Below are 11,602 nucleotides of genomic sequence, written 5' to 3'. Positions count from 1 at the left end.
GGGTTTTATTTGGAGGCACTGTTCCTCATATTCCCTGATTTTATCTCCATTTGTACTTTCCTTGGGATTAAGTGGGTTTAGGATCAGAGAAAACTAGAACGTGGATGACAGCAAATAAATGGAGTTAGTCTTTGAAACTGCTTTCTTATTCTGTTAGGTCTACTGTGTCATGAAAAGGCGAAAATCACGAAAAAAAATGCCCCCCCTCCCCGCCCCGGTCCCCTGATGTCAGGCTAAACTATCCACTGAAGTCATTCAAAAGGGGAGTTCCTGGATAGTCCTGTTGGATGTCTCTGGGTAGAAAGCCCAACTAGAGATGTCCACTGGTGGCACTGAGGCAGAGATCAATCTGACTCAGGAGTGTTGGTGGCATTCGGTTGGTTAAAAACAAACCAATAAGCCAATAAACCAACAGCTATACCATTAGTCTGCAAACAGGTCACTTTGCTTCTGGAAATTAACCATCTTTTTTTTTTTTTTATAAAGTGGCAGAAAAACATTCCATTTTCAGTAATCTGGGTCTTAGAATAAAATATTCTCTATCTCTTTGAGATAGTGGCAAGATTTCACAGGGTCCTGGGGGTTCCGATTTCTTTTTGCTTTAATCATCTTTACAGACTGTGTGAACTTCCAAAATAAAGCTTGGCTTATCTTTGTTATTGGAAAAAATACATCCTATCAGCCAGCCCTTGAAGTCAGGAAAACGAGCTTCTCTGGAGGTGACATTAAATCCCCCATTTCCCGGATTAATTATCTCCTGTGCTAAGTGCTTGCTTGTGCAGGGTGAGGAAACTTCACTGAGCTTCCATGGAGGGAGTGGCTGGTCCTGGACGGCCTTTAGCCTTAAAGACCTTTGTAAGCTGCTCTTGCCTGAGAACACGCTCAGATCGCGAACTATCAAAGTTATTTCACACTTCTAAGAGGCTTCTAGCTTTGATTATCAGTTATATATAATACGCATTTTTACCGAAAAAAAGAAAATAGATTATCTTAGTAAATTATACTGTTTAATCTGACAAATCTTTGACGACTTTGGAAAAGGATGGAGAATGTTAAGAAATAGCCCTTTGAGGCAAAATGCTAGGAACGTTTGGCGAAGACATATCCTTGTGTTGGAGTTGTTACCTCTGACTTTCAGGCTCAGACACCCCATTGTTACTGAACCCGGATCAGGAACCCCTGCCACTGGGGGAACCCTGGGCTCTGACAGCTATCACCGGGTGGTCAGTGTCACCACAATGAAAGGAAGCCTGGACACCAGAGTCAAGGAGACTGAGGAGACAGGCTCAGACCACGAAGCGACAACTGTTGTTTGTCCCAACAACATCTGTGAGGTTGCCTTTGCTTGCGGTAGCACAGCAGAATAATCTGAATTATTAAACATTCTTCCAGATCAGCGACATCTTTATCTCTGGTTTGGAAACATACAAATAATCTAACAGCATAGGAAAGAGGTCAATCAACTCAAGCTTGAGAAGCTCAGAAGCTGGCCATGGGCTGGAGGAGACGCAGTTTGAGTCTTGCGGCTGGTGGAATTCTGAGTTATCTGAGCTGAAACGTGGCCAGGGGATTTTAATAAATATTTACCATCTGCCTTCCTTCCTTCCTTCCTTCCTTCCTTCCTTCCTTCCTTCCTCCCTCCCTCCCTCCCTCCCTCTTCCCTCTTTCCCTTTCTTTCTCTTTCTTCTTTATTTCTTTCTTTTTCCTTTCTTTCTTGCTCTTTCCTTCTCTTTCTTTCTTCCTTTTTCTTTCTCTTTTTCCTTCCTTCCTTCCTTCCTTCCTTCCTTCCCTCCCTCTCTTTCCTTTCCCTTCTCTCCCCTTCCCTTCCTTTCTCTCTCTTTTCATTCCTTTTTCTCTTTCTTTCTTTCTTTCTTTCTTGAGGATTGTTATAGGTGGAAGAGAGAGATGGGAATTGGATTCCTTGGATATTCTTCTATCTTTAAAACAGAACTTGGCGAACACAGTAGCTGCTAACTACATGTAGCTATTAAAATTTAAACTAATACGAAATTTAAATGAAAGCATTCAGCTTCTTGGTCACGTGAGCCACATTTCAAGTGCTCATCAGCCACACATGCCAGTGCCTAGCACCCTCTTAGCACAGAGAGGGAGTATTTCCATCCCGGCAGAATGTTCTGTTGTATAGGCTGCTCCAAAATTTCTTGAGTCCCTTTGCAAATATTATGTAGCTACTTTATTTCTTTAAGGCTCCCTACCTCTTTGAACTTCTTCATTTATAAAACGAGTCTAAAAGATTTCCTTTCAAGGACTGCTACACAATTTAAATGTGACATTAACTATGTAATGCATACATCCCAGTACCTAGCACATTATAACGCTCAGTACACGGTAGCTCAAGTCCATTTAGATTGAGCTAGACACACTTGTACTTGAAACGTACCTGTAACCTACAAAGCTTTCTGAAACAGTTTCCTTGGGAATTAGACTATTTTTACAGGATCAAGTCACTCACCATGGTTGATGAGAGCCATTCTCAGAGTCATAAAGAGAGGAAAGCTTTCTGCTTTCCAAAATGCTTTGTATCTTAAGAGGAAAGAGAGAGAAAGAAATGAAAATCCCCTATGAGGAGCAATGTTTCTAGCCCTGAACTAATTTTTTTTAAGTCCAATGAGATGAAAAATCTCTGCAAAGAGGTGTTTATACTATAGGTGTCAACACAGCCTTGGGCCCAGACAGGCAAACCGCCGCTCTAATGGGAACTGTGTATACACAGCAAGGGTAATTACTTTGGGCTACAGCTGCCAACATGATTTAGCAAACTCCCTGCCTGCAAAGGACAGATCATCCCCTGGAGAATGGGCCCAAATTCATTGCAACTGCATAGACCTACCTGAGTTCCCCTGCCACAGGCTCTTTTAGGTCTTTTGTAATTTGCATTCCTTAGGCAAATTGAATTTAAATTCCTTAGGCAAATTTCATCCTGATGGAACACCAAGATGACATGCATGCCATGATCTCATTGTTGAGGATTTCTGCTTTACAATCATTAATTATGCTTCAACAGCCAGGTGAGGTAAGGCATTTGGGCCCAATTCCACTTTGCTATCACGAAAGCTCCTTTCCCTTTCACTAGCTCTTGCTTTTTATTTATTTTTTTTTAAGATTTTATTTATTTATTCGACAGAGATAGAGACAGCCAGCGAGAGAGAACACGAGCAGGGGGAGTGGGAGAGGAAGAAGCAGGCTCATAGCGGAAGAGCCTGATGTGGGGCTCGATCCCATAACGCCGGGATCATGCCCTGAGCCGAAGGCAGATGCTTAACCGCTGTGCCACCCAGGCGCCCCAGCCCTTGCTTTTTAAAGCACCTTCACAAAGATCTCAGTTCTACTTCACGGGATGCTTGCGTGTTGGGAAGGACATGATGACATATTGCGGAAAGTCACAGGACCAGGGTTCTGGTCCCGGGCTGCAAGTTAAGAAGCCTGTGGGTAGATGTTCCCCTAGTACCCCTGAAGCAATGTGAGATCAGAGGGGTTGGGCAGGTTGCAATCAGAGCACTGACCTAATTGTTCTGGCTTGCAGGTGGACGAGAATCTGTCCTCTGTTTCACAGGGAGGCCTACGTGGAATCTTTGTACATTTCGAATCAGATACTCACTTTGCAAACAGAACTGTAAGTTCTCTTCAACATTAACTTGAAGCCAAACCTTGCCTCATATTTATTTTTACCTATGTAGTATCACCTTCAGCATCTCAGTAGTAGGGATAATTTAATTTGAGACCTGGATTAATGGGATTATTTTGCTATGAACCTTCATTTTCCTAGAGTTCTTCTCAATTCTGATGCTGGGGTCATGTGAATTGGCTGCTACGATGAGAAATTTACCTCCTGATTAGGGAAAGGTCAGCAAATGAGAGATGGTTGAGGCAGTGGTCCTGGGCTGGAGTCTTGGCTCCTTCTTCCGAATCTTGGGATCTTAATTTGTTACTACCTCTCTAAGGTACATCCTTATTTTAGAATAATACGTATGCTTCTTGGGGTATGTGTGAAGCTTAAATTAAGTGTGGAAAGTGGACAGAAATAAAGACCCATGATTGGTGCTATAAAGTTCTATACACCTCTATAGCCTTTGTCTCTCCCTGTACACACACACACACACACACACACACACACACACACACACACACCTAACTAGTGATGTTAGAAAGCACTGATTTGGATCATCTTAATTTTTCTTTAGACTTTACTTTTCAAAAATCTCACTTGCCTTCATCAGCTTTGAAAAAAAAAATCTCTTAAAGAACCATCTGATTTTGTTAGAATTTTCCAAGTTATTCTATCTATAAATTGGTGAGCAAGATGCTTTGAGTATAATAACTACCTTGAGTTTTGATCAATTAAGGTCTTAAGCCACCCATCGTGAGTGCACAGGAGCCTGTCCCAGAGTCAGGACATAGCACACGGTGTATCATTTCTGTTAGTGTCTATGAGCACAGTGTAGCTCTGTGAGGACGAAGACGTTTTGGTCACTGCCGTGTCTTCAGTACTGAGCACAGCGTGAGGTAAACAGTAGGCGTTGAATAACGGACTCAAGGAGTGGACAAAGTACATGGGTAGCCTAACAAAGCCAACCGAATCTTCAGTGGTGTCTGTAAGGCCGTCTCCTCCCTCCTGGTAACCTTCCACAGCCAGTCAAACAACTAAAGTCGTAGGTATTTCAGGCTTAAGACGGATGTTTTGAGATTTTTTAAAAAAATATTTTATTTATTTGACAGAGAGAGCGAGTGAAAGCACACAAGCAGGGGGAGTGTCAGAGGGAGAAGCAGGCTCCTCGCTGAGCAGGGAGGCCGGTGTGGGGCTCGATCCCAGGAGCCTGGGATCATGACCTGAGCCAAAAGCAGACGCTTCACTGACTGAGCCACCCCGGTGCCCGTGCTTTATTTTATTTAGCTCTGAGGAAACCAGGTCTGGAGGTAGAGAAAAGAAACAGCCTTTGGTCTCTGTCTTTTAAAAATTATCACGAGATTTGGTTTTTTCCCCTCTACTATGCCCAGACTGTTTGTCAAAATAAAACCTCTTCTAAAATGGTATCGGTCTCTGAGAAACAAGATTATGATTAAAACTCCATCAAAAAGAACTCTTAATTTACAATCAGGGTTGACAGCCTCTATATACAGCATCCATGTGTCTTCCCCAGTTTAAACTTTAAAATTCCATTAGGTTTAACCACGTCAACTCTCTGTAATCTCGAAACGGGCAGGGATGCACGCCAGTGAGGGCTTACGGCACACGGCGTCCTAGGTTCTCCCCCTCCTCAAATAATGGAGCCGATTCAACGAGTTCCGTTTAGCAAATAATAAATTTATTAGGTGCCTACAAGTACAAAACACTGAAAGCCGCTGTAGGGGGTTATAAAGATGTGCAGAAGACCCCTGCCCTCAAAGAGCTTACAATCTAGGTGATGTGCCACAATTAGCAAGTCGTGGCAATAGCACTCGAGGTGACTTAGAGTTCCTGGAACATTCACATCCTTTGAATTCTCCTGTTGTCAAACATGTAAGGAATCCTTTCCACAGGAAAGCTGGACAGTGGGAAAGAGACCTTTTGTAGACTTAAATGGTGACCTTGGCTTTGCTTATAAGCATCTTTCTCTCGCTGGCTCCTTGTTCTTGTAACCTTCTCAGCATCGTTTCCTAACGACCTTTGTTAGGAGAGAACCTCCATGCTTCCTGAACCTTCACCAGGGTTTCCTGTTTGTTAGCAAGTGGCTCAGTGGCAGTTTGGCCTTGGAATGATTTGCAGTCCGATGTTTCCTTCAGCAAATCTGATTTTCATTGTAGTTGATGCTAGAATGATATGCTTTTGCAATCTGTGGTTTTAAGGGTAGGAGTGAGATGCAGTACACAGGAAAGCAGGCCAGACCTTTCCCTTACTTTAAACATTTAATAGTGCACTTACGGATTATATTCTGTACAGATAGAGAGCAAGTTATAAACCTCTTATTTTTTTTTTTTCACTTAGATTGTATTCACGTAAAGTGTATTTACATTAGGAAAAAAAAAAAAAAGCCTTGAGGTACAAAACCCAAAAGAGTATCTGAGGTATAAATACAAGTATATTTTAAATAATAATTTTTATCATGCTTTATCTATGTTTGAAAGCACAGTGGACATGTGTACATGTTTACCTTAATAGGATGGTATATACAACATACAATCTTACAAATCTGAAAGCTATTAAAATTGAATATACAAGTATATCTTCATGAGGAACACTGATATCCAAAATACTCAAATTTTAAAACTCTAATCTCCCCCCCTACGGCTGCAATTCTTCAAAGAACCTTTGAAATAACACTGACAATGGTAACTAAATTATAACAAAATAAAAATCCTTCTTACAGCTCTCATTCATACATTATTCACTTTGTTCCATACAAAATAAATTCACTAATACTGTCTCATGAGTCAATCATTACGGTTAAAGTAAAACCTGGACAAAGACCACCCACCCTTCCAAAGAACTGTGCTGGTGCTTTCTGGGTTTTTCCCCTGTGATAACTATTTTCCTTTACCACTAAAATATAGTCCAAGGGCATCATTATAAAGGAAAAGAAAAAGATTTGTAGGGAAAACAAAGCAAAAAAAAACCCCACAAACAAAAAAAGTTTGCAAAACCAGAAAAACTATTTGCTGAAAATGACAAGTCCAACAATTAGGTATGTGTAGCTTTCAGAAATGCTGTGAATAACAACAATCAACACCTGTTGTTAAATTTTAATACCGTGGGTTAAATTTACAAGAATTTCCTTGGGACATACATAGTTTCCTATGTTTTCAGTGTGTCTTCAAGAGTTTCGGGTATAAACATGAAAATGCAAAGCATTCCAACAGGTGAAAAGCTCTGAGGCTTGATTGAGGAGTAGATGTTGAAGTGTTCAGTCGTTACATCTTGACTTATAAAACAAACACAAAACCCCCAAATAAAACTCTGCTATGGAGCTAGTAAGGGCGGGGGGTAGGGGGTAGTTTCGTCCCTGAACTAACCTCTACTGGTTAAAAACTATATCACTATTTGCAATCAGGTCTAAAGCCAACTGTGTTTGAGAAGGGACACTGGAATCAAGCGACTACAATTACTTTTAAGAAAAGAGGAGGTTGGTAAAAAGGGAATGTGCTTAATACCTCGGGGGAAAAAAATAAATGAACAAGGGTGTTGGGTCCCGTTTCTGGATGGGTCCACGGGCAGTCAGATATCCCAGGTTAAACTGAACCTGACGCATCAGAATCCTTCTTGGAGGCGTCCCAGTGTGCCAGACACTGCATCCGACGTACACGTCTCTGCCATTCAGCCAGCAACAAACACACATCCACACACTCCTCTGTGCAAACCTTTCTTTGCTCATCTCAGTGAGAAACAGGTCCGAGAGTACCAACTATTCCAGTGGATACACCAGTCCCTCCACACGCTGCAAATAAAATGACATAGGTACACATACACCAGTATCACAAGACAATGAAGTATCTTCATTATTTTCCGTAACATATTTATAGTTTTGCTTCTCAGAAGCAATTTGAATAAGAATACTTTTTTTTTTCTTTTGCACAGTCTTATATATTCCAGTCAAGGTCTATAATCTAGACCTTCAACAAACAGGAAGCAGCTTTAAAAATGTCTTAAAATCGCTACAGTTGATTCCCACACTCCAACTTATAGTTTTCTCAGTTTCAGGACTAGACTCAGAACCCATTCTTCCAAGGACCGGCAAAGGGCTTTCCAGAAACAACCGTCCGGACGGTGCACACAGCCGCTCGGCTTCAGTAATCACCTAGATTTGGTGTCTTTGGTTTCAGTGTTCTGATTGCTGAAAGAGTCTCGGATCTTCACGACTTCGGCTGCACACAAATGTCCAAAGGATTTTGTGTACCACTCTGGCATGTGGCCCCTGCAACAGAAAGGAAAAGCAGAAGGGTTCTTCACTTTGGAAAGCACTGAAAGAGGCCGGATGGAGTTCCGAGTACATTTCCACGTCTTGGTCCAGAAGCTGCACAAGCAAAGATTACTCCTAGTATTCCAAGGTAACCTCCTGGCACAGCCATTACACTTTTGGAACCAGAGTTTCTCAAGGAACCATATACTGAGTACAGGTACTGAGTGACATCGTTCAGGGAAGCTTTAGTGTATAGAACAAAAACAGACCACACAGACGGTTGAAAAAGTACCGAGAGGTAAAGACTGTGAATGAGAATTTAACCACTTTGGAAAGTTTTGAGAGATGCATGTTTTGGCTGTATTGCTGAATTGTAAGAGTTTTCTGATATGAACACACAGTCATCAATGGCACAGGGTATAGGCCTGATTAATTACTAAAACATTATATATATTCATCTTTTCAAATACCTTTGAATATAAAATGAGAATCATCTGTGTGCTAGTTCAGACTCATTTCCTACAGCTTTACATGCATGACAGAAGCAGCATATTAGCACTTTCCCTAAGGGATCGAAATTCGGAAGCAGGCCCCCAAAGACCAAGAAACAGGAAGGTGTCACTTTATAAAAACTGCTCTTTAGGGAGTAGACAAGATACAATGAAGTGTTCATTTAAGCCATTCTCTGTATCAGACAAAAAGTCTCATCTTCCTTATGACCCTCACCATGTCACAAAACATCAGAATCACAACATACCTTAAGTCGGCTCTGCACATGTAGGTGAGTTTGGATTTCCCTGCCCCGCAGGGTTCGATCAGATACCTGGAGAGGAGCACATTGACTCTCACCCCCACCACAGGTGCCCGGTCATGATCCACGGATGTGAGTAAAAGGGCACATGCCCCCTTCGGTAAATTAGTCCTCCATGTTCTGTAGAAACAAAATCAGAGGGAAAAAGATGGAATCTCCTAGAAGCCAAGTTGAAAATGGGCCCTGCTATCAGAAGAGACAGCTGAGGGGCAGGGGCAGTTCCTATGCTGTGTGACCCAGTCCTGGATTGATGGCATCCTCTGAACTACTATTGCCCAAGGGCTCTCGAATGAGTAACTGCACGGAGCCGCTACAGTGCGTATATGTTCACACATCAGTTCTTTGAAAGAGACCCAATGTGAAGTGTGACTGAAAACCATTTTTACATTTCACAAATGTATTAGCACATGGACATCCAAACGAGCACTGCTCTGTTGGAAAGCTCCGGACGAATGATGTGCCATTTCCTCAAAGATTTTTGGAATTCCTCGTTCAATAATGTCTCCAGAGAATTTATGAATTACATATAATTCAGCTTTAACCACAGCTCACTTGGGACTTAAATGTGATTTCCTGGCTTATGCATTCACTAGCTATTTCTAGCAAGAAAATCCATCCTAGAAGAGGCAAGAATCTGCTACCAATGAGCATATTCAATTGAATGTGCCTCAATTCCTTTATTGTGTTTTTAAAAATTTTAAAAAAGACTTTTTTGTTTGAGAGACAGTGAGACAGCGTGAGCGGGAAGAGGAGCGGAGAGAGAGGGACAAGCAGACTGTGCTGAGCAGAGCCTGATGTGGGGCTCAATCGCATGACCCCGAGATCACAACCTGAGCCAAAATCAAGAGCCGGATGCGTAACCAACTGAGCCACCCAGGCGCCCTGAATGTGTCTCTACTTCGGAGTTCGATTCCAAAAGTGTTCAGACTATTTTTAGGGATGAACACACTACAAGAATACATACAGATATGTTTTCCATATCTGGAAGGATTCAACACTATTTCAGAGGCATACCTTCTATTTTACATAATTTTACCATCTTATCACAGTCAGTGACACCAGGCACGTCCTTGCTACAGTGGTCCATTTGGAAGCTCTCACCTCAAAACAACGTAGTCCCGAGCAGGGTGGGGCGCCATACTGTTTTGGACATACTGGTAAATTTCAGTTTGGCTGTCCAGAATTTCAATCACTTTGCAATCCAACAGGTCTACGTCCCAGAGGTGCTGCTCTTTAAGTAGGCGCTTTAAGATTTCCTCAGGCATAGCAGGGACTTCGATGGTTGACCGCCAAAGCCTTAGAGGAGGTCCTTCGCTCACCTGAAAAGAGGATGTATTTTTCAGTGCTAAGATAATTCACACATACCTACATTTCGAAGGCAAATTGCCAGCTGTATTTACAGTCATGTGTTTAGAGACTAATTATTATCTATATGCTGGTGTTCCCAAGTATATTCAAGAGCAGGCCAGAAAACCTGACCTTGGACCAATTTTCTGGTCAAAATTATTAACATTCATTTTCCTGGGACTCCTATTAGGGTCAGTGCAATAAAATGAGGTCATTTATCTGCATCCTAATGCCTGCATGGCCATCCAGATGCTCTATTTCTTTTCCAAGTGGTAGAGACGGGGTCAAGGAATACTATCATGGGCCTTTCATGCTAAGCCATAGAAGATGTCCCTGCCCTCAAGGGGCTTTTAGTCCTAACAACTTAATTTCTCCCCCCAAATAATCCCACTTATTAAAGGGCCAAGAAAAGAGTGGCTGTTGGGGCGCCTGGGTGGCACAGCGGTTAAGCGTCTGCTTTCGGCTCAGGGTGTGATCCTGGCATTATGGGATCGAGCCCCACAGCAGGCTCCTCTGCTGTAAGCCTGCTTCTTCCTCTCCCACTCTCCCTGCTTGTGTTCCCTCTCTCACTGGCGGTCTCTATCTCTGTCAAATAAATAAATAAAAATCTTTAAAAAAAAAAAAAAAGAGTGGCTGAGAACAGAGGAGCATGCAAGGGGATGGAAAAACCTAAGCATGTCACAGAATGCCCTAAAGCCCAATACGTCTAGCCCAGGGAACGGTACTGTGATTCTGTGGAACCAACAACGGATTTCAGTAGATGGCTCCTCTAACAAGCGTGAGATGACTGTGATTCCTTGCTGACCTGGCTTCCATGCTTCCCTGGAGAACTGAATCACCTGGCTGGCCAGCTCTACAAGGAAGGAATGGGTGACAGATGCCCACGGAGAGGTGAGCTGGCCACAGGGTCTTGCCTCTGATGAACCTGAATCCTGACTGCTAGAACTTGACTGGCTGACGACAGGGCCAAGACTTACCTTCTTGTAGGACAGCTCGGCCTGCTCCGACGTGGAGTAGCTGACCCAGCCTTTAAACTTCTCCTTGACCTCTTTAAACAGGCTATCCACACAGTCCTGGAGGAAGTGTTGGTAGTCAGCCGACTCGTCATGGCGCAGGCGTCCCAGTGCTTCTAGAGTGAGGGGCTTCAGCTCCTGTTCCGTGTAGGAATTCCGACATCGACTCATTTCCTCAGGAACCTGTGGGGGATGAGAGAGACCAAAAGGAGGTGAGTGTGCCTGTACTCGTGACCGATGCCCATCAGTGGAAGGGGCGGTGCAGGGACAACACACTGGGTTCTCAGGGCAGCGGGCACTCCAACTGCTCTGTTTCCAGCACACTGAGGAGTGGGCCAGCTGACCTCTCAGGTTGTATCCTGAGGATACAAACACATCACCTTCATAAACGTTATCTAAAAAGCCTATTTTTATGTAAGGTATTCTTCTGCTTTGGAAAGTCACAGTAGGAGGGTAAATGAGAAATACAGGCTTACGGGAGGAGGACAGGCTTCTCAGATATAGAATTTATTTCAGATCATTGGTTGCTTTCACTTCTT

At 42.9% G+C, this 11,602-nt stretch overlaps 1 protein-coding gene across 5 annotated transcripts in view; it reads right to left on the bottom strand.

The window, feature by feature from the left end:
* Positions 1 to 5,302: 5,302 nt before the first annotated feature.
* Positions 5,303 to 11,602, bottom strand: part of LOC100470350 (rho GTPase-activating protein 7) — a 283,783-nt gene continuing 277,483 nt past the window's right edge. For all 5 annotated transcript variants that reach the window (XM_034647677.1, XM_034647676.1, XM_034647678.1 and 2 more), the window contains 4 exons: positions 11,028 to 11,246; positions 9,805 to 10,022; positions 8,650 to 8,823; positions 5,303 to 7,907 (listed from right to left, as the gene is read on the bottom strand). In XM_034647677.1, coding sequence (XP_034503568.1) covers positions 7,787 to 7,907; positions 8,650 to 8,823; positions 9,805 to 10,022; positions 11,028 to 11,246 — 732 coding nt within the window. In that variant the 3' untranslated portion in view covers positions 5,303 to 7,786. The remainder of the gene's footprint in view (positions 7,908 to 8,649; positions 8,824 to 9,804; positions 10,023 to 11,027; positions 11,247 to 11,602) is intronic.

This window comes from Ailuropoda melanoleuca, chromosome 18, assembly GCF_002007445.2.
Source record: "Ailuropoda melanoleuca isolate Jingjing chromosome 18, ASM200744v2, whole genome shotgun sequence".
Taxonomy (NCBI): domain Eukaryota; kingdom Metazoa; phylum Chordata; class Mammalia; order Carnivora; family Ursidae; genus Ailuropoda; species Ailuropoda melanoleuca.
The sequence above is the reverse complement of the archived record's forward strand: the minus strand, read 5'-3'. Positions and strand labels throughout refer to the sequence as shown.